This window comes from Pristis pectinata, chromosome 5, assembly GCF_009764475.1.
Source record: "Pristis pectinata isolate sPriPec2 chromosome 5, sPriPec2.1.pri, whole genome shotgun sequence".
NCBI lineage: Eukaryota > Metazoa > Chordata > Chondrichthyes > Rhinopristiformes > Pristidae > Pristis > Pristis pectinata.
Window position 1 is genome coordinate 85,449,033 of NC_067409.1, and position 24,318 is coordinate 85,473,350.

At 39.6% G+C, this 24,318-nt stretch overlaps 1 protein-coding gene across 1 annotated transcript in view; it reads right to left on the minus strand.

Moving 5' to 3' along the window:
• ropn1l (rhophilin associated tail protein 1-like) overlaps nt 1-24,318 on the minus strand; it is a 55,869-nt gene that overhangs the window by 11,639 nt on the left and 19,912 nt on the right. The window contains exon 5 of the mRNA XM_052016666.1: nt 18,764-18,939. Within this exon, the coding sequence (XP_051872626.1) occupies nt 18,764-18,939 (176 nt within the window). The remainder of the gene's footprint in view (nt 1-18,763; nt 18,940-24,318) is intronic.

Below are 24,318 nucleotides of genomic sequence, written 5' to 3' on the forward strand. Positions count from 1 at the left end.
AATCAACCAGAAAACATGGAAAATTGCTTGTGTGCGTCCTGTCCACTCTGGCCAATTACTATCCCCTCAGTCAACTCTCAACTATTAACAAACTGATGGAAGGTATTGTTTACAGTGCATTCAAACAGCAAGGATGGCTGTGTGCAACAATCATTTGCTGTTTCTAATATGATTTTATATCTTTATATGCATTCTTTTTTTTTTGCAAAGTCCTATCAGGTTAAGAAAGAAAAATTCTAAGAGCAAAGCACATGCAGGCACAGAATGCTTCATCATTTGAAGTTGAGAATGGAAGTGAATACTGTGCACTCGTTAGCTAACACCCCCATTCATAATCTTATCGTGGAAGGAAGATCATGGATACATCAACTGAATGTGATTTGGTCTAAAGCACTGCCCTGAGGAACACCTGCAGCAACATCCTACAAAGATTGACCTTTAACAACCACAATCATCTTTCTTTGTAACAGATAAACCAGTGGAATGTCTCCCCCCAGCCGTACCCTGCATCCACTCCAATTCCCAATTACTTTAATTTTTCTGTTACCCTTTGAAACCACACTCAGTCAAATGTTTCCTCTGGAACTCAGTTCTTATGTCCACTTTTGGACAAAGCCTGTCATGAGTGTGGAGCTGAATGGTTCTGTTGAAAACCAAAGTAAGCATTGTCTGCAGGTTATTGGTAAATGCTCTCTGAATGCACTGTAAATAATACGTTCCATCAATCTGATAATAACTGAGAGCAGAATGAAGGGACAGTAATTGACCAGAGTGGACATGTCTTGGATAGGACTTATATAACCAATTTTACATATTATCAGGTGGATTCTAGTTGTTGCTGTACTCGAACAGCTTACCAAGAGATACAGCTATTTCCCAGGCTCAAGTCTTCAGCACCTTAGCTGGGAATGTTGTTGTAAAATGTTATTCTAGCTCGTAGCCTCTGCCCTATCCAATATGCCTCACTGTTTCTTGATATTGATGATTAAATCAATTGAAGAATGCTTCTAAGGAGGCCATGTGTAGATCAACCATTCAGTGTGGTGTCATAAGCTACAAGACGAGACATCTTGGAAAGGTTACTCTCACTCTCTCTGTATGTGTGTGTGTGTATGTATGTGTGTGTGTGTATACACATATGCAGTACATATATATACATGCACGTATACTATAATATATATATAATATAATATATACACACACACACATATATATATAGTAGCTCAAAATCTGCTGGCACTTCCCTTCCCAACACTCCAAAGCTCAAAGACATGGATCAGAGGATCAGATATACTAAATAAGTGGGATAAATAAAAATAATGAATTATCTCTCTGCATGTGAACTTCCTTATTCAAAGTAAAAGCATATTAATGTGCAACAAACTGAAAAGTAAGATGATAACTGAGAGGATTAAACTCTCAGATAAGCAACTCATTTAGTCATTATACTGGCCAGGATCTTATTACATGCAAACATGTACAATCTTGCCTCTGCAAAATTCCATGTCTCAGGTGTGAGTTATTTTGAAGTTATGAAAATTTATTTTTACATATCTTTTCACAGGAAGTAAAACCAAAAAAAAAGCTGTGATTTTTATGTAATCCTCATTCACGTGAACCACTATGATTAAAATTAGAATTGCACAATGCATATTCATATAACATAGACCTAAAGTAATAGTTATCGCAACATTTTTGTTTTAATCTGTCACAGCAGTAAACGCTTAAACTATTTTTTATTTACCTATTTATATTTCTTTTAACTATATGTCCAACATCTTGTGGCAATGCAGACAAAGATCTGAAACCAACAATCTTCAGGCAAAGTGAGTTTAGAGATCAGAGACTAACTTCAAAAGTTGTACTTAGAGTCATAGAGTTATACAGCACAGAAAAAGACCTTTTGGCCCGACTTGTCCATGCTGACCAAGATGTCTATCTGAGCTATCCCATTTGCCTGCATTTGGCCCATATCCCTCTAAACCTTTTCTATCCATATACCTCCCCAATTGTCTTTTGAGCATTGTAATTGTACCCACCTCTACAGGTTCCTCTGGCAGCTTATTCCATATACTCACCGCGCTCTGAGTGATAACGTTGCCCCTCAGGTCCCTTTTAAATCTTCCCCCTCTTAATCCTATGTCTCCTAGTTTAAGACTCCGCTACCCTGGGAAGAAGACTGTGACCATCCACCTTATCTAGCCCCTCATAATTTTATATACCTCTATAAGGTCACCCCTCAGCCTCCTGTGCTCCAGGGAAAAAGTCCCAGCCTATCCAGTCTTTCCTTATAACTCAAGCCCTCCAGTCATCATCATCAATTTTTAAAGTATGTTCTTACTTTTTATGCAACAAATTGATTTTATTATGATATGTAGTTAAACAGAATAATTTACGAGTTTGGAAACCATATTCAAACACATGAACACTTCTGCAAAACAGGCTGAGCAGCTGGGTGAACCAGATCAAAACTGCATTGAAGAATTGAAGAGTGTTACTAATGGCGTGACAAATTCATTATGCATTTCCATTAGGCATGTGGTCATACGGAATTTATTAGCTGTGCAGAGTGGAATTAATATAGTTGGGTTTGGATTCTGAGCAGGTTCTCCTGGAAGTTTGATTCTCAGATTTAGGGCACAATATACGACTGAGAAACACTAATAGCACTCATGCCAGATATTTTTTCATTACATATTTTATCATATATCTGGTAAAAACTGATGAAAGATTGTATTTTGAAGATTTAAAAAAATTGTTTTTCTTACCAAGTTTTTGGACCCCGAATCAAGTTTAAAACTAAGCCCTCTTTAAAACTCAACTTTAAGTTTAAAAGTGTTGCTCTGCATGGCCAAACAAGCTTAACTCCCACTTGGTCAAACTCACATCAGTCTGGCTGCAATTTTACTGCTTCATTTCCAATGTAGAGAAAAGGAATATGCTTCACACATATGCTTAATGTGAAGTACTTCTGCCTTGTACAAGATAATGAGGTAAGTAATTATTTTTCTATTGAGCGGATTAAGATTTAGTGTGCAGACTCCCTATGTGGTTTGGTGATCTCCAGAGAAAAGAAATATCTATGTCTTTAATGGGCTTATTCAGCAGTTGAAATGTAAAAGTAATTAAAAGCAATCCCATGGTACTCTCTTGGCATTGCTCCATAGTAGAAATACACACTCATGATTTAATTGTGGAATGATTGTTTATACTTAATTGAAGATTAAGGTTGGTAAAAGTCGACAACAGAGAAATGATCATTTTGGTTCCAATATGCTAAGGCAATGCAGGAAACGTGTGTGAATTCTGAGCTGTGTTTGGAGGAGGGGCTGTGCCCATGAAAAAGGTGGATGTCTGACTCTACTAAGTTTTCTGGACTAAGGCCTACTTATTTTTGTCAAGCAATCTTTAAACAGGAGAAATTGTTATCATCAGGAGACCATTTCTTGGGGCCAGAATGCTCAGGGTTGCTGCAGTGATTTAAGACTAGCAGCGGCAACTTAAAATGAAAGATGTTTTTTGCTGGCAAGAAATGCAGGCAAACATGAATCAAAGGACTAGCATCCTCTATAGTTTGCTGATGCAAAACTGGCCTTCTTTTGTACCATCAGCATAGACACATTGTATATTGAGCATTATGGGAGGAGGTGACCATTGCTATTCAATAATCTAAATGCCTAACATAGGAGCTGTATGTACAGATCAAAGTTTAGAAACCTAACAAGCTGTACTTCTAATTTTGCATACAACAACCAGTTCAGTATTGAAGTAAGTAGTCATAATGTGGTAGGGAATAAATAGCTGAAAAGGTACATTGACAGATTTGTGAATGGGCAAAACTATGGTAAAAAGAGTTTGATGCAGGAAAGAAAGTGGTCATTCACTTTCAATCTGAGATAGTTATAAAAATCAAGATGGACTAGGTACTGTAGATGAGTAGAGTGATTTAGAAATCACTAAAATCTAGTAAAAAGGTACATAAAGTAACTTTTAAGATTAATAGGATGTTGGCCTTTATTCAAAAGGGTGGAAATTATGTAACTGATAGATCTTTAATTGCACTCCATCTGAAGTAATACTTTCAGTTCTGGAAAGTGCACCTCTGGGAGGCTCTTTGAAAAGGTGAACGCAGCTCTGATTCTTGAGAATTTCTCTAGGGCTGAAGCAGTTAAGACATGAGAGGTTGCAATAGACTGTATTTGTTTTCTCTTAAATTTAGAAATTAAAGGGCAGCTCACACTAAAAAATACCTACAATAATCACAGAATATGATAGATTAGAAAGAGAGAGAAACTACTTACTCCACAGGGAAGTCCAGAATGAGGGGATATTACCTTAAAATGAGGGATAGGTCATTTGGGATGATATTAGGTGGTACTTTCTCAAACAAACAACTGTAGAAATTGGAAACTCTCAACCTTAAAAAACTAGTGAGATTAAGTCAATTGAAAATTTCAATACTGAGATAGATAAATCTTTTGTCAGGCAAGGATATTAATCATTACGGAATAAAGGGAGGTAGATGGAGTTCTTACACAGATTATCCATAACCTAACTGAATGTTTAAGAGACTAACTGAATGGACTACTTTGATCCTACATTTCTCTTCATTTTTCCAATGTTTATACCAACTACCTAGGTAAACTGAGCATGCCACTTAGTAGTTCCTTCTATTCCCATATCTTTTAGCCTACTGAATGCTTACTATGCATGCCTATTCCTCAAGAGGGTACAACATTGCTGTAACAGTCCCATAACTTTTTTCAATCTCTCATGCTTAGAATGGAGATGGCCACTTTGCATTTCTGACTCTTCTTACTCAACAGGCCATGGCACAATAGGAGAGAGCAGGCCCTCAAAAAGTTAAATTGTTGAATGTATTTGAAGATGATACCCTGCAGATTATGGCATATAATAGTGGATTACAGAAGAAAACTGAAAGTCAGGAAACAGTACCATACCTCTGATGACCCAACATCCATATCAAAGCTCATGACATGATGTAATCTACTAATTTAGTAAACCAATATCTGAAGGATATGCAATGCAACTTTTCACATCCTAAAAGTGTGCCACAAAATGCATCGCAGGGTTTCATTGTCTCCTAAGGAAATAAAAATCTTAGAAATTGTTTCACTTCTCAGCTGTAGCTCAGTTAATAACAGTCTTGGCTCTGACTTAGAAGCTTGTGCATTCAAAGGTAACTCCAGAGATGTGACCCTAAAAATGTAAGCTGATGCTCCAAAGTAGCAGTGACTGAGTGTTGCACTGATGGAGGTGCTGCCTTTGAGATGTTAAACCAAGAATCGAGTGGGTCTCTCAAATGGTAGAAAAAGATTGAAAGGCTTTATTTTGAAGAAGAGCTGGAGTTTATCATTACTGAGCTGCCTAATACTACTACTGCTGTTTATCCTACAGTACAATAGCGATAATACTTGAAAAGTGGTTCATTGGTTGTATAGTGCATTGGGACATCCTGAACTTTCCTGAGTAAACAGAAGAGAGTGCACTGGGTAATGAAGCAAGAGTGACAAAAACATGATAATCTAGATTATTCATTGAGCCCACAGATTTTGATCTTATGAGGTTTGGATTTAAAAGGTCTACAAGGCCTACTGTCTAATTCAGGCAAGGGCTAAGGCTATCCAGAAATAGATTCTTTGGCTACAGTGTGTTAGCTTGCATGTGCTGATTTGCTGACAAACATAATTATTTTAAAAACTGCAGCAAAGCTGTAGCTGTATTAGGAAACACTTCACATTTCACAAGTCTGCACATGGTGTGTTATGGCTCAGGGCATGTTGACTATGATAAGAAAAAATACTCAGTAGTATCCTTTTCATAATGATATTTATATGCATGTAACATGTTCCCTCCCACTACAGCAGAAATGTGATGAAGAAAATCAAAAAACCGCAGATCTTGAAAATCTGAATTAAAAGCAGAAAATGTTGGAAACACTCAGCAGTTCAAACAGCATTAGACAGATGCTACCTGACCTGCCAAGTGTTTCCAGCATGTTCTGTTTTTACGCATGGATGAAAAGGTTGGCTCTTTACTCCTGGTTTCTGGCTTGTAAATGTTCTAGTTGTTTTGTCCACTGATAAATGTGTTTGCCATAATCAATTTAATCACTAAAAGTAAAACATCATCCTACTTGATGAAAGAGGCCCATGTCATAGTCTAGATGCAGAAACCATGAGGATATCATCGATTTCTACAGCACAAATGACCCAAGCAATAAAAAGATTAAAAAAGGGATAAATTAATTGCAATAAAAAGTAAATATAGCATGATGCTGCAGTGCTGTAAAGTGTGCAGAAGAGATTCACTATGATGTTGCCTGGAAGGGAGGGCTTTAGTTACAGAGAGAGATTATATAGGCAGGGATTGATCTCACTGGAGCGCAGGAGACTGAGGGATGACCTTATAGAGGTTTATAAAATTATCTGGCGCATCGATAGGGTAGATAGTCTTTCTCCAAGGGCAGGGAATCTATGACTAGAGGACATAGGTGTTAGGTAAGAGGGGAAATATTTAGAAGAGATCTGAGCAGCAAGTTTTTCCACACAGTGGGTGGTGGGTATACGGAACAAGCTGCCAGAGGAGTTGGTGGAGATAGGTACTTAAAAGGCATTTGGATGGGTACATGGATAGGAAAGGAATAGAGGGATATGGACCGAATGCAGGAAAATGGGATTAGTAATTATTGGCATTTTGGTCGGCATGGACAAGTTGGGCCGAAGAGCTTGTTTCCATGCTGTATGGCTATGACTTTTAGGAGTAATTATTCTAACATTTGTAAGCCTTTAAAAAATTAAATAAGTCTATAATAGCAACACTATGTTTGGAAGCAGGAAGGTAAAGAGCTTTAGTCAAGCTAATTCCACATCTCTATTCTTAGAGTTAAGTAGCAAACTTTAGATTTGACTTCAGCAGGTTAACTGTGAAGGCATTTGCTGAGTAAAAGCAAATTCAATCAAGAATTACATGTTGCACCTTCTCTTCAGTAACAACTAAGTATGAAAGAGATATACGATTATTTCTGTCAAATGGAAATAAGGGTCACATCATGACTGTTAGCTTAACTAGGAGATTTTCTTGCAGTTAAACTAAGAGTAATGATGAGAATAGAGATGGAATGAAAAAATGTTTAAGCTGAAGGATGAGGAAAAAAAGCATAATGTTGTGAGATGCCTGCTTCAGCAAATTTAGGCCATTGTGCTTTATGTTAACAAGGCAATGAAGGTTTTTTGCACTGGCTCTTGACTTAAATTCCGGAAATGAAATTGGAAACAAGTAGAGGATTACTTGAAGACCAGTAGCAGAACTATTGCATTCATTACTTCTCATCACCTTACTCTTCTGATAGCAGTAACCTTTGCTGGAATATTGCTTTTATTGAATTGGCAACCCTCGAGTATCTCACCCATGTGGTCACTTTAAGCTTCAGTCTGCTATGCTTCAAAGGTAACAGGTTCAAGTATCACTGTTGAGGCTCGAACACAAATTCTACTTTGGCAGCTTAGTCGAGTACTGGGAGAGTGCAACTGTAATACTCTAGATGTTAAAAGAAGCTCCCATCTGCTCTAGCAGGCAGACATCAAAAATCACTTGGTACTATCTGAGAAAGTGCAGGGAATTTTTCCCAATGTCCTGTCTCATACTTATACCTCATCATCTCATCTTGGTTTATAGGACCCAACACTTTATAAATTGTTTGCCATTTCCCACTTTACAACAGCGATTATACCTGAAAATTAACTGTAAAACACCTACAGAGTTCCTCTAAATGAAAGATACGAAACAGTCAGATTTATTTTCATTTTAGCATCAAAATTCCATATTCTTTTGTCTGCATAACCACATCATTATAAATTTGATGAGGAAGAGAAAAGCCTATTTCTGTGCATTACATCACATTATTCAATTTTACCTCAAGTGAACTGTCAGGAATTGGTAGTCATACTTCTGTTATTAGATTTAGTGACAGGGCCTTGTTAACCTCTATCATTCTATTCCTTGGATCGAATTTGAACCTAAATTTATAAAGTGTTCTGACAGTGTAGTATGCATCTGAATCATCATACTTAAATGCTTATCAAATCCAATGCCATTAAACATTCAAGTAGTACAATATTGCAGGATTTTTCTACAATATCTTCCTTAGTTATTAGGTAGAGATTTCAATATGGGGCAAGAGGTGGTGTGGAGGGTACAGGAATGAATAACATTTTTGATCAACAACAGTGGGTTAGATTCCACTTGAACCCAGAACATACAACATGGATTAATGTTTCTTCTAAAAAGAGAGTGGCATACATGGACAGCTTGACTGAGAAAAATGTCCCCATTTCCAGCCAAATGATTTTTGCCTGATACTTCTGAGCAAATACATGAAAATATGAGTGCACATTCTATGTGAATTATGGGTCTAGTCTTTCAAGTTACGAAACTAAATGCTACTAATATTAAGCTTTCAAATAGATGGTTGTTTCAACAGAGCTACATGAGGAAGCTGTTCATTAATGATTACAGATTTGTTAACTGACATTTTAAGGATCAAATTACAGACCCTCAGCCTCCTGTTATTGATCCAGAACTACAGTCAAAAGGACACTGCTCAGACATTAATAGTTAGCTGATGGAACAGGTCTGTTTGCTACCAATAGCTTATGCAGAATGATAAATCATTCAGTGACAAAGGCTTCCCTCTCCACCATAAAGTTGAATAGGTCATAATAACGATTGTCTCAGCATTCAAAGGCAATAAAGTAAATAGGTGAAATGTGATGAGAATGACGAATTCAATGTAATCGATATTGACAGAGAAAATACTACAGAAATTGAGGGGACTAAAAGCCAACAAATCCTCTGGAGCTAATGACATACATTGTATAATTTCTAGAAGAGGTAACTACAGAGATAATGGATGTATTCGTGATGATCATCCAAAATTACCTAGATTTTTTGAATGGTACCATTGGATTTGAAAGCACCGGAAATGTACCACCCCTATCCAAGAAAGAAGAAAGTGAAAAAATAAGGGACTGCAGACAAGTCAGCCTCACGTCAGTTAGAGAGAGAGCAAAGGACATGGTCAGGACATACTTAGAAAGTCATATTGAAGCTTCCACCTGATGCCAATGCTTCTGCTGGTACCCAACTGCATTTCTCTGCAGAAATTCATGTCCATATCTGACATGAGTTTAATCCAGAATCAGGATCTTCCACTATGCTGCCTTTGCTGAGCCAGTGGACTCCTTATGTTGTGCAATGGGACAATGCAAGCTTCCACAGATGTCCCAGCTCATACATCAATCATGTTAAATTAACATGCAAATGTAAGAAGGAATTAGGAAGATAAATGTCATTTTGGTCTTTATTGAAAGAGGGCTGGAATATACCAATAAAGTGACTGGGAAATGGATCGGCCTAGTAACATGCTCTCTCCTGCTTTGCAAATCAATTTCAATAAAAACATATGAATCACAAAGAAAAATCGTGGACTTTCTGTAAGTTCCATAAAGTGTACAATTTTCATTCCAGCTCCTTTGGGCCTCTAAAGCAATGGTATTTAGTGGCATATGATGCATGCCTGGACATCACTTAATGATTTTGAACTATGCGTATGCTCAACCTAGGCCTGTCATCTAGAAGCAGGCCAATACAACATTTGTGCTTCTTCATTATTTAAGGGAGATCATGGAGTCCAGCACAGGAAACCTGCCTCAGGAAGATCTTATGTGTTTTAAAAAAACTTGTTTTATGCATTGGCTCTCTGTGGGGCACCACTACCCCAAACCTCAGCTTGTAACCCCCACTTGATCAGCTCCTCACCGCAATTACTCACAAGTTCACAGTCCTGGCTCCTCCAAACGTGAACTTGGTCTGACAAAAGAACATGAGAAACTAGAGCAGGTGTGGGCCAAATGGCATTCAAAACATCACAGCTGATCTGATCCTTACCTCAGCTCCATCTTTCTGTCCACTCTCCATAACCCCTGCAACCCCTGCCACCCCCAGAACGTTGCCTTGAATATATTCAGTGTCTCAGCCTTCAGTTTCCTGGAAGAAATTCCTCCTCATTTCTATCAAAAAGGGTGACCTGTTATTCTGAAATTATGCCCCCTATTTCTACATTCCCCCCCGTGAAGTCCCCTCAGAACCTTGTTTCAATAAAATCACCTCTGATTATTTTAAACTACAATGAGTATTGCTCAAACACACTCAACGTTTCCTCATAAGACAACCAATTTATCCCCAAAATCAACCTACTGAACCTTCTCTGCACTGCCACTGACCTCTCACCCAACCACATCCCCCTAGCCTCACATCCATCACCAAAATATTCCCCACTAACCTGTCACCCTATCTATTCCCATAATCTTCTGCGTAACCCTCTCCCCTACTGCTCCTTGCCCATCATTCTCCCATCCAAACCCCAGGAGCTAATGGTCACTCTACCACTCTTTCCCAAGATGACATTACCTGACTCTGGAGATCCAGATTCCCAGCAAATGATGCCTCACCTCTTATGACCTAGATTGCGATCTACAAACTACCCAAATTCCAGAGCATATAAAAAGGGAGCTTTGATGGTGTAAAGAGTACCCTCTAGTACATGATGCCATGAGTTTTGCAGTGGAAAGGTCTTCAAGCAAAATAAATGTTGACCCATCACCAATGCCACATTAGTATGCTTTTATAGGCACTGTTTATTTTCTAGGCCAAGAGTGTTGCTGCAGTCGTGCAGGATTACATTGAGACCATATCTAGAGAACTGTCAGCAATTTTGGGCTGCACACCTAAGGAAGCATTTACTTGCCTTAGCAACAGTGCAGGTATTGGGGATTCCTGAGGTAGGATTAGCCTATATTCCATGTAGTTTAAAAGAATGAGAGGTGATCTCACTGAAACCTGCTGAGAGAGTTTTCCCCTGTACAAAATCTTTCATAATTTTAGAAAGATTAGTTAAATATGTCTTCTTTGCTGCATGTTTTTAAATGTAAATTTTGATTTATGACTAATGTGGGATCTCCTATAGAAACTTCAATTCAGAGATGAAGTGAATAAAGAGAGTGAGGAGGTGCAGTCACCCAGACTCTACAGTTCCCATTTTAGCTTTGTAACACAGAGGCAATTATCTGTTTTGTTCAAGAGGGCAAGAATAGTAATAAAAATAGAAATAAATCAATTATAAAAACCATTAGTGCAATTCAGGAACAGGTAACAGTTATTTACAAGCATCATCCATAAGCATAAGGAAATTTTGTAATTTTAAACAGAGGCACTTCTTTGAATAATCTTGCTTGTATTTCATTTTGATTTGTGCAATGTTATTTTTGTATATAGTTAAGCAGCAGGGATTAGCAAACAGCCTACGAGCAGCAGCAAAACTCAGCTCAGTCCAAATTCGGCTAAGCCTATCAGATGTAAGTCTGGGCTGACCCAGTAAAAGCACTATTCTGGTCACCAGCAAATTAAAGCTTTTACTTATTGCCAATGTAAGATTGTTTCTAATTTACCATGAGATGGAGAACAAATCTGAGTTCTTCCTCTCTTTGGAGACTGTCTGGAAATTCAATTACACAATAATGTTTTTATCCCCTCAGTATTTGCAATTAGAAATATTTTATTCCTGAGTAATTGTTATTTTTGGGTTGTTTTGCCTTATTGGAAATTTGAGTGGGGACTTCTCGGTCATTTCCATGTCTGGAACACACAGGAGAAAGCCAACCCTTTTGGACTAACTTGGACTAAACTTTCACTGGTTACTTCTAGTACAATCTTATTTTAAAACAAAAAATGAACTATAAATCCAAGGAAAATGTAGAACAGCAATGGCCTTTCTCAACCTCACTGAAACCACTGATTAATTCAACCAAATCTGGCTGTCCTTGGAAATTCATTCCCATTTTACATCAGTGATGTGATGTCATGCAAGACATAATCCTAAAGGTCCATCACCCTGACTGGGGTGAAGTAAAGCTGTGTCATTACACCAACCCTTTTCTCAACTCCCTCATGGTAATGCTACACCAGTAGCAACAAGCTTCCTGCCTGAATTAATCTGCAGAATGAACAACAAAATGTTCAACCTTCATTGTCTTCACCACAGAATGAACATCAGTTTACTGTATTCAGATGACACTAGCACTTGTCCGTATTTGAAGGCCACACTCCAAGTCATTGTTGACTCCTTCACTCAACCATACAAGATGGTGAGCCTCATACTGGTGAAGTCCCATCAGGGAGAAGTTGCTGTCTCTCATAAAGTTCTCCACCAACCTGTCTCTGTTGCAAACACTGACTTTCCACATTCCACCCCACCAAGGTGCACCACGAGACACTGGGAAACAAGGTTAACTTTCTATATATCAGGAGCCATTTCTCAGCACTAAGATTTCTAAGAAGGCAGAGGAAACACTGTCACCAACTCATGGGTGTCCCTGCCTTGTGAGTACACAAAATGGAGTAGTATCTGGAAGGCACAGAACATGCCAAGTCTTTACAACAGAAACATATGGAGGCCAAATGCAAACACAGTAGGAGGAATACACAACACCTCAAGTGACACATCCACATGACCATCAAGAACCATCTCCCTCACCTACGGGATAGGGTACTTCAATCATCTCAGAACTGAAGTGGGAGCAAGGCACACTCAACCTCCAGGGATGCTGAAGACTAAAAATGATATTGAAGTATTGGACAAGATATAGAAGACTACAAAAGACTTGGAAGGACGTTGACAGAAATGAGAAGATGCAACTATCAAACAGGCTGCAGCTCTTACTTCTGGAAAAGGATCACTAAGAGACCACCTTCAAATTATGAAGAAATTTGATAGAGTGGAAACATATAATTTTATGGAAATAAATAACCAGTAATACATCATAATAAACATTTGAACAGGATGCAATTGCTGCTGTATGGAGTGGGTTGAGGTAATTAGTATTAATTAATCCATTTAGCTATGGGTTTGTCATACATTAGGAAACTGAGGCATATGAGAATACAGTGACAAGAAGAAACTTGAAAACCAGCATCGTCCAGCAGAGCCAAATGGACTGTCTCTCTGTGTGCAGGAGAGCATATGGAATACAATTATATTTTTGATACCACTACCAAGCATGTTGCATTTCTTCTGAATAACACCTCTCTTTGATGTCATAGGCATCTGTGGTATAGCCATGTGGTAGGCAGCTTTAAACTCAACTGGACTACTAAAATTCCTTGTTCCAGGTCATTGATATCCAACTAGCAAATCCCATGCTATGACCAGGATGAAACACAAACTGGGAAAGCAGCAGCTTCACTCTGTAGGTTATTAGCTGTTTTAGATGTACTGATGCTATCACCCAGAAATTGAAACTCCAAAGCCAGATCTTAAGGCATAACTGTGAATTAAAAGTAATTAAAATGACACAGACCAGTCTAGTCAGGCCACATTTAAAAAGTGACCAAAAAAGTACATTTTAAGAACTTAAGAGGGGACAGTGTCAGTCATATGACCCTCCTCTATTCAACACATTAATGACTGATTTTCTTGATCAACTCCAACTTCCCTACCGTTTCCTTCTCCTGAGAATCTAATGCAATATCGGGGGTTAATTTGAAAAAAAAAGTCGATCACGGTACTAAGTGGCTGATACCTTGTCCTGTAGCAGTATCTTCTAGTCAGGGGAAGAAGCCTCTCAGTATCCATCCTGAGAATTTTACATTTTTCAAAGAGATGACTTAAAGTTCAGAAAATAGAGGCCCATTCTCCTTACTTTCTACCAATCTAGTGAACATTCATTGCAATAACTCCAAAGCAAATAACTCAGTTGTTAGGTAAGGGGACAACGTGTTGTCTAGCCAAAGCCCTTTTCAACTGCAGCAAAAGTTTTACCTATTCTAATACTTTAATCCCTTTGCAATAAAGGCTAACATAACAATAACATTTGTCTTTATGAATACTTGATATATATCTGTACTTTCTGTGAATCTTGTACAAGCACCAAACTTTGCCACTGCCTGTCAATTCCACTGAATGACAACATTTATTAGTTTCTCACTATTTAAAAAAAATCATTTTATTACTCTTTTTAGCATAGTTGACCCACGAGGCATTTTCTATAGCTGTGCATTTCACAGCTTTGCCCTCATTAACCCATCAACCAGATAACTTCATTAATAGCCAATCACCTCGGCAACCCTGGCTTCACCCTATCAGAGTCCCAGGCATACCTCCCCCCAATTCAGAATCAGGTTTATTATCACCGTCTTATGTGACGTGAGATTTATTGTTTTGCAGCAGCAGTACAGTGCAAAGACATAAAAAACTATAAATTACAAAATAAATAAATAGTGCAAAAGGAACAATGAGGTAGTGTTCAAGGGTTCACAGACCGTTCAGAAATCTGATGATGGCGGGGAAGAAGCTGGTCCTGAATAGTTGAGTGTGGGTTTTCAGGCTCCTGTACCTCCTCCCTGATGGTAGTAACAAGAAGAGGGCATGTCCCGGATGGTGAGGGTCCTTAATGATGGATGCCGCCACCTTGAGGCACTGCCTCTTGAAGATATCCTCGATGGTGGAGAGGGTTGTGCTTGTGATGGAGCTAGCTGAGTCTACAACCCTCTGCAGCCTCTTGTGATCCTCTGCATTGGAGCTTTCATACCTGGCTGTGACGCAACCAGACAGAATGCTGTCCACCATACATCTATAGAAATTTACAAGAGTCTTTAGTGACATACCAAATCTCCTCAAACTCCTAATGAAGTAGAGCCACCGGCATGCCTTCTTCATGATTGCATCAATGTGTTGGGCCAAGGACAGATCCTCAGAGATGTTGACACCCAGGAACTTAAAGCTGCTCACCCTTTACACCGCTGACCCCTCAATGAGGACTGGTGCGTGTTCTCCTGACTTCCTCTTCCTGAAGTCCACAATCAATTCCTTGGTCTTGCTGAAGTTGAGTGCAAGGTTGTTATTGTGACACCACTCAATCAGCTGATCTACCTCACTCCTGTATGCCTCCTCATTGCCATCTGAGATTTTACCAACAACAACGGTGTCATCTGTGAATTTATAAACAGCGTTTAAGCTGTGCTTAGCCATACAGTTATATGTAGAGAGAATAGAGCAGTGGGCTATGCACGCATCCTTGAGGTGCGCCTGTGTTGATTGTCAGTGAGAAGGAGACGTTATCACTGATCTATACTGACTGTGGCGTCCCGATGAGGATCCAGTTACAGAGGGGGGTAAGAGGCCCAGGTTTAGAAGTTTGGTGATTAATACTGAGGGGATTCTCTCTGCAACTTGATATTAATTTGTTTTCTCTCTTTTCCAATTCTAATGAAGCATCTCAATATGAAAGGTTAACTTTATTTTTCTTTCCGTAGATGCTCCCTAGCACGCTGAATATTTCTAGTATTTTCTGTTTTTGTGTTATATTTACTTGCTGCCTCTTTACATCTGCCTCACAGCTAATCTTCCAAATTAGTTTTCCATTATTAGCAAACATGTGTATTTTAAATTCAGTTCCCTCATCTAAATTGCTGATGTAAATTATGAACAACTGAGGCTCAGGTACAGAACGTTTATACCAAAATTGAGACTTAAATCCATGTGCCTAGCAATTCTCTCAGAAGGTCCAGAGCAAACTATTTTGTTCCACTGGGTTCCAAATGGTTTACAATGCCCTCTTGAACCAAGATCATTCAACTTGTAGGAGACAATGCTTCTGCCTAACAGAGACCAAACAGCTAGTCGTCAATTTCACCTTCCCTGAAGCGTATGAGAGGATGGGCCTCACACAACACTTGGAAAGATAAAAGATTCTTTATCAACCCGTGCCCTTCCTACAGGATTGTGCCTGCTCTTTAAAATCCAGAACAAGACCATGGAAAACATGGATCTCTTTCTGTATCTTGGGAGCCAGTCCTCAAGGCAGATATTGATGATGAAATTCCCCACTGCCTCCTGTACAGCATAGTCATTGGCCTACTGAGGAAATTAAAAGTGTTCAAAGGCCATGTAGCAGTGATCCATGCCTGCCTGTGTGCTTTGGAGTCATGGATATCCTATTGTGGACCACCTAGGCAATTTCAGCAAAACCTTTAATATCCATTGACAAATTAGATGCATCAATGTTAGTGCCCTCTAGCAAATCTACCAGGCTCTGATTATACTCAACCAGCTCTACTGGGTGGGATACATCTACAAGATTGACACTAGACTCCCACAATAAACACTCTTGAGCTCTATCAGGGCAAGAACATTTTCAAGGCCTCCATGAAAAAAAGAAACATTCAACTCATGAGAATGACTGCTCAAAATGGAGAAGCAGCACCTCTCATCTCAATGCCAGGAGCATGCAGAAGCCATGCACAAAATGAGGGAGATGCACTCAACATCCCAAATAACCCAACCACACATCCTGTCAAACAATAGTTATCCTGCAGACGCTTCAGTCTGTGGACTCTTCGGCCAACTCAGAACCCACGGAACTGGAGTGGAAGCAGCCATCCTCAACCCTGAGGACCTGTCTAAGATGATGCTGACTGGCCTCTATTGCCAAATATAACACATGTTCTATTTAGGTAGTCCCTTAGGATCGAGGATGACTTGCTTCCACACTGGCTTTGTGGATTCTGAGTCTGATAATGAAGCCAACGTGGGAACTGCGGACTCTTACACAGAGGTTGGGTGCTCCTTCCACTCCCTATGCAACACCTCTGTGTGTTCCCAATGCATGGCTTCAAGATTCTCAACAGAAGGTTTGGCCTTTTTCTCTTCAACTATTTTTTTATTTTGGCTATTGTGCTGTCAACATTTCAAGCTGCTATACCTCAGGAGTATTTTGTAGGGGGTAAAGCCATTTGGGTTGTTCAGAAGCCATGAATGATATTATACTATTCAATAGATGAAGCTGAAGCTTGGAAGAAACTTTGTAGCAGAAATTCATTTCCATATGAAAATATTTGCTAAATCGACAATTCATAAGGAACCTACAACAATTTTTTCCAATGCTGCTAGAGGAAGTTTCTTGTGCATATGCGGAATGATTCACAATCTTTTCCATGATCTTTTGCTGATGATGATTGAATTAACATTAGCAGCAGTGAACACCTTGACAAAGAATTGGAATGCTCAAGGCCTACCCCTCCTCCAAAATATGGAAGGCTTTACCTGAATAATTCACAGATCAATTGCTTTAATTATTCCATCCCTTTAACTATTGCAGGTGCAGGAAAGCTTCCATTATTTGAATCTGCTTTTCCATGTTTGGTTCTGTCTTTTTGATGCATACGTGCTGTTTAATGTTTTGGCATAATGTTTACTGAATGCTGAATATGCTTTGAGCAGACACCTGATCATAAGTTTCAATATTCCCTGTGCATATTATGTGATACAGATCAGGTTTACACTGCAATTCAATCTTTAGTTCTGGAAAAACTTGAGATTGTTTTATAGAGATGTTTTATACCACACAGCCAAAGCAATGGAATGCAAGTCTGAAGTACATATGATCTAACTGTAAAATGCTCCGGTCAAACTACACCTTGAATATTATTAACATTTCTGGTCAGGAAGAAACAAAAGAGACTTTCAAATGCTAGAGGCAGTACAGAGAACAGTGGTGAGAAAATGGGAGAATAAAGCATTGGACAAAATATCAAATCAAGTTAAAAGTAAAATTACAAATAAAAATCTTCCTCAGACAGAGAATAATCAATGAATGGAATAAAATTCTGAGTCCAGACAGAACACTTTAAAAATCCCATGGCACAGGTCATTCTCCTAGATTTCTAGCTGACATTCTTCATAAAGCATTATCATACAATTAATGGACTGTTCTTTTTAATGATATCTGCATGGTGAAATACGGTGTGAATAATAATTACTGCATATTTAAAAGCCATGCACAGTCACAGATAGAAATGCACATAAACACTCATATATGTGCACAATATGTAACTATTCTATATCATCGTCTAGGGGTAACATTACCCCCAAAGTTTTGAGGCTACCAAAAACCCACACTTCTGCAAATGGCCCATCTGAAATCTTATCTCACTGTCTTTAAGATACTCTACACTGTAAATGATTTTTTTTTGCTTATTTTCTTCCCTCGTCCCATCCTGCTGAATGTATGCTTGTGTTCACCTCAGTGGCATGTTGACTTGGCTGGTGAATATCAGCAAGCATTTAATTATTGCTGGGATATGTGGGGGTGGATTTAAGATTTTTAAGATATCTTTATTCGTCACATATACATTGAAACACACAGTGAAATGCATCTTTTGCGTAGAGTACTCTGGGAGCAGCCTGCAAGTGTCGCCATGCTTCTGGCGCCAACATAGTATGGATCCCTGTCTAACTAGATTACAGCTTTTCAGAAGAACATCTGGTTCAAGCACCATAGCCAATTTTCCAATTCCTGCCCCAAGAATGCTGTGCATCACTGTTGCTGCCAAAGCTGAGGTCTGTAGACTTGCTGCTTTTTATGGTTTGGGTGGTGACCATCTAAACCTGTTAAGCCTGTGGGGAACTACCAGTGCCCATTATTTTTAATATATAAATTTACAGATTTTGTTTTATTATCATTAACAGAAATTAGTTAAGAAAACTAAGAGGCAACAGCAGAAAGGCAATAAGTGAGCCCAGTTCTGATGACATTCATATCATTAGTGCCTCTGAAAGCAACTAATGACATACCTGTAATTCTACATGCATCTTTTCAGAAAAGACTGGATTCCATGTTATACTTACACATCTTCCTCTAGGGTTAGAAGCAGTTCTTCAATTTTAGCATCAGGAAATTCCCCATCCATCTTTGCCAGGTAGGTGAAAAGATAAGTGAAGGTTTCGATTTTAATGTGAGCAGCACCACCCGGTGGGTCAGTTGTTAGAATTTCACATGCGTATTTCAAGGCACTGAAGAGAGACTTTAAAGAGTAAACAACGTTACTAATAATTTGATGTTTGAACTTAAAAGAGGTGCATGATTTTGTGTTGTCATACTCTTGCGTTTTCAGATATTTCCATCAGCCGCTAAAACTTGCTGTTGTCTTCAATGAAGAAAATGTGCTTTTAGCATGGGACAGGAGCAAGTTTAATTCAAATTCCATTAGCTACCACGGTTTAGATCCTTTGTTTAAAATGGAATGAATTAACTTTACAAATGGTGTTACTGACCAACCATGTAGAAATGCAGTGCTCACTGGAAAGAAACAATATTTTGGAAAACTGTCCCTTTGATGAAAATATTTTAACCATGAAGAATAGTTTAAGATAATGACGTGTAATCGCCACACAAAATTATTATTATTAGCTATCTTCAAAAAAAGTTCACCCTGCGGCTGCTGCCCTTTTTAGGAATTTTGTGCAATACTGTCCAACTGGGCCATGATGCACATTCAGCTCTCACCTTGAATAAGTGCAAACAATATAGCCAGAATGAGACCCCTCTGTAGAAATAAGCAGGTAGCGAGTCCCTTGGGGATCACTGTGAAAAATTCTTATTTGGCAGACGATTCAAGAACACTAGAAAACAGAAGCAGGAGTAGGCCATCAGGAACTTCAAGCCTACCCTGCCATTTAATATGATCATGGCCGATTCTGTGCTAGCTTCAACGCCTCTCTGTGCCATTTCTCCATATCCCTCTATTCCTTGATCTATCAAATATTTATCCACCTCCACTTTAAATATTTTTAATGATCCAATATTGCTATATCTTTTTTTAAGGGGACAAGAACAGTATGCAGTTTTCCAGGTGAAGCCTCACCAGCACCCTGTACAATGCAACAAAACTTCACTATTTCTAACTCCAACCCATTTGTATTGAAGGCCAAAATGATGCTTGCCTTCTCAACTACTTGTGGGACCCGCCTGCTAGCTTTTTGTGATTCCTGCACCAGAATACTTAAATCCCTCATATTTCACTCATTTGCAGTCTCTCACCATTTAGATAATGTGCCTTTTGATTTCTCTTTTTGAAGTGCATAACCCAGATTAAACTCCATTTGCCAGTTGTTAGCCCACTTGCTCAATCTACCTATATCCCATTGCAGAATCACAGTACCCTCACTGATGACTGTATTGGGGCTGCTTCCTGCACCTGTGCTGAGCTTGTCAATTTCATCAACTTTGCCTCCAACTTCCACCCTGCCCTCAGATTCACTTGGTTCATCTCTGACACCTCTCTCCCCTTTCTGGATCTCTCTGTCTCCATCTCTGGAGACAGATTAACCACAGTTAGCTTCTACAAACCAACTGACTCCCACAGTGACCTTGACTACACCTCTTCCCACCCTGTCACTTGTAAGGATGCCATCCCCTTCTCCTAGTTCCTCCGCCTCCGCCACATTTGTTCCCATGATGAGGCCTTCCATTCTAGGACATCAGAGATGTCCTCCTTTTTCAGCAACTAGGGTTTCCCTTCCATCACCATCAATGCTGCCCTTACCCATATCTCCTCCACTTCCCACATGTCTACCCTCACCACCTCCCCAACATAACAGGGATAGGGTTCCCCTAGTCCTCAGCTACCACCCCACGAGCCTCGCCATCCAACACATCATTCACTGTTACTTCTGCCATCTCCAACGGGATCCTACCACCAGGCACATCTTCCCCTCACTCTCTCTCTCTGCTTTCCGCAGAGACCGCTCTCTCCGCGACTTCCTTGTCCACTCGTCCCACCCCACTGATAACCCCCCGGCACTTATGCCTGCAACCGCACCAAGTGCTACACCGTCCCTATATCTCCTCCCTCACAACTATTCAGGGTCCCAGACAATCCTTCCAGGTGAGGCAGTGCTTCACCTGTGAGTCTGATGGTGTCATTTATTGCATCTGGTGCAGCCTCCTGTGCATCGGTGAGACCCGACACAGATTGGGTGACTGCTTCATCGAGCACTTTCGGTCCATCCGCCATAACAGCCAGGACCTCCCAGTGGCCAGTCACTTCAATTCCACATCCCTCTCCCATACTGACATGTCTATCCATGGCCTCCTCTACTGCCATGTTGAGGCCAGATGCAGGTTGGAGGAACAACACCTCATATTCTGCCTTGGGAGTCTCCAACCTGATGGCCTCAACATCAATTTCTCCGTAACCCCACCCCTTATTTTTATCCCCCCCCCCCACTCCTTTGTCTTGTCTTATTCCTGTGGCTCCCTTCCCCCCACCTTGATGACCTGCCCATCTCCTATCCTCCCCTCCTCCATCCTTTATTCCATGGTCCTCTGCCCTCTCCTACCAGATTTTGTTTTCTTCAGCCCCTCGGCTCTTCTACCTATCATCTCTCAGCTTATTACAACGTCTCCCCCCACCCCCGACCTACCTTCCCCCTCTCACCTCAACCCACCTATCACCTGCCTGCATGTGCTCCTCCCACTCCCCTCCCCCCTACCTACCTTCTTATTCTGGCTTCTGCTTTTCCAGTCCTGATGAAGGGTCTTGGCCCAAAATGTCAACTCCATATCTAATATATATCCCTCTATACCTAATATATAAATGTCAACTAATATCCCTCCATAGATGCTGCCTGACCTGCTGAGTTCCTCCAGCACTTTTTGTGTATTGCTCCAGATTCCAGCATCTGCAGAATTTCTTGTGCCATCCTCATCACAACATGGCCTTCCACCTATTTTCAAATTTGGAAACCTTACATACTGTTTTTTCCTCCAGGTTTTTAGTGTAAATAGTGAATAATTATGGGGCAAGGACTCATCCCTGCAGTACTCCACCACTTATCTCTTTCCAGTCTGAAGAGGACCCATTTATTCCAACCCTCTGATTTCTAATGAGACAGCCAGTTTTCAACCCACTCTAACACACTTCCTCCAATACCACTGGAGGATACTTATGCACCACAGCCTCTTACGTGGCATGTTGTCAAATTCCCTTTGGAAATATAAATACATTACATCTACGGGTTCCCCTCTATAAACTCTTCCTGTTACATCGTCAAAGAATTCGATCAAATTTGTCAAGCCTTTCATAAAATCATGTTGACAAAGTTTAATTACATTCAGGTTTCCTAAATGATTAGCTGTTTCCTCTTTGATTATTGACTCTGGCATCTTGCCAATAATAGCTGTTAAACTGTAAACTAAATGGCCTGTAGTTCCCCGCCTTCTGCTTTTCTTCTTTGAACGACGGAGTCACATTGGCTGTTCTGCAGTCTTCTGGTACCCCAGTAATAAAAGTTTCAACCAATGGGTCCAATATCTCTGTAGCCACTTCCTTTAAAAGCCTAGCTTGTAGTCTATTGGGTCCTGGTGAATTGCCTGCCCAACCACCAACCCCCCCCAACCCCCCCCAAGGGTTTCTCCAATATTCTATCCCTCATAATTGGGACTTTTCTAAGTTTGATCACATTATTTGAAATTAGCCCATCTGGTATTGTGGGACTATTACCAATGCCTTCCATGGTGAAGACTGATGCAAAAATATTATTCAGGATATCTGTCATTTATTTGTTTGCTGTTATTTATTCACCAGCCTCATTCTCTAGAGGACCTACATTTATCTTCACCGCCAACTTCCTACTTGTGTATCGATAGAAAGTTTTACTGTTTGTTTTTATTTTACATGCAAGCTTTCTCATGAAATTCATTTTCTCCCTTTAGTCTTCTCCTGCTGGATCTTAAAACATTCCAAATCCTCTGGTCTAAATTGGTTTATTATTGTCACAAGTACCAAGGTACAGTGAAAAATTCGTCTTGCATACCGTTCATACAGATCAATTCATTATGCAGTGCATTGAGGTAGTACAAGGTAAAATAATAATAGAATGCAGAATAAAGTGTTACAGTTACAGAGAAAGTGCAGTGCAGGCAGACAATAAGGCGCAAGGTCATAACGAGGTAGATTGTGAGGTCAAGAGTCCACCCTATTGTACTAGGGAATCATTCAATCATTTTATAACAGTGGAATAGAAGCTGTCCTTGAGTCTGGTGGTACTGCTTTCCGGCTTTTGTATCTTCTGCCCGCTGGGAGAGGGGAGAAGAGAGAATGTCTGGAGTGGGTGGGTGGGGTCTTTGATTATGCTGGCTGCTTTACCGAGGCAGCGAGAAGTATAGACAGAGCCCTTGCCACTTGTATACCCTGCTTTTCCATTTAACATTATCCTTTACCTCCTTTGTGAACCACAGATTGTGTCTCTTTCTCATGGAATCCCTCTTTTTGATTGGGAGCCTTATAGACCAGCTGTTTGAATATCTGCCACTGTTCGTCTACTAACCTATCTCTTAGCTTGCTTTCCCAGTTCACCTTAGACAACTCCTCCCTCATGCCATTATAACTGTGCTTATTTAAATTGAAGACATTGGTTACAGACCAATGGTGTTCATCCCCAAATTGGATTTGACTCCATGCAACTCATATTAAGAGAGGCTAGACAGTTTGGGTCTGTATTCCTTAGAATTTAGAAGAATGAGGGGTGACCTTATTCAAACACACAAAATCTTAAGGGGGCACAACAGGGTAGATATTTTCACTAGTGGGAGAGTCATGAACAAGGGGACATAGTTACAGAATAAGGGGCCAGTAATTTAAACCCATTTTAATCACACTTTAACTAGTGCAAACACCTACTGTAAACCACTTACAGATTCAAGTTTACTTGAAATCAACGTGCAGTGCATTAAAATGTCACAAACATTGTCTTTGTATTTGACTTCTGTGTTTAATGATGAGTCATTTGTCCATTATATGTGACTGCCCATGATTAGTACTGCAGTATAAGTGGTGACACTATAATGGAAAACCTACTATAATGTGCAACTCATATTTTTAACAGAAAATCTGCAGTATATGGAAATATGACAAAAGTACATTCCAATTAAACACCTGGCATCAACAGATTCCTACCCCCTCCCACCAATCCCACTTGTACTGAGATTCCAAGAAACTGCAAATTGGATTATCAACTGGACAAACACACAAGTGAAGATTGTTAGTGATGATGGTCAGCAGCTGTGACTGGTGATTCCATCAGGGCTAAATTTTGGTATCCAAATTGCTGTTTATAAAATGTACTGATATTCCCACTGAAGAAAAAAAAGAGTATGGAAAAATCACAACATTGAATAATGTATGTGGAAATGAGAGAAATTTAATGCAGTGTAAAGGAGGAATTGTGTATTTCATCTAATCTTTTCTTTTTAATGACATTCCAAACATTTCACATAAGCAGTAGCAACTATTCAGTCTTAAAATAATGACCTATGAAGAATACAATTGAATGGATGTTATCACAAACAAAAGGAGGTAATAAAAAAAATGAGAAGTCCTGAGCAAAAATGGAAAACTCCT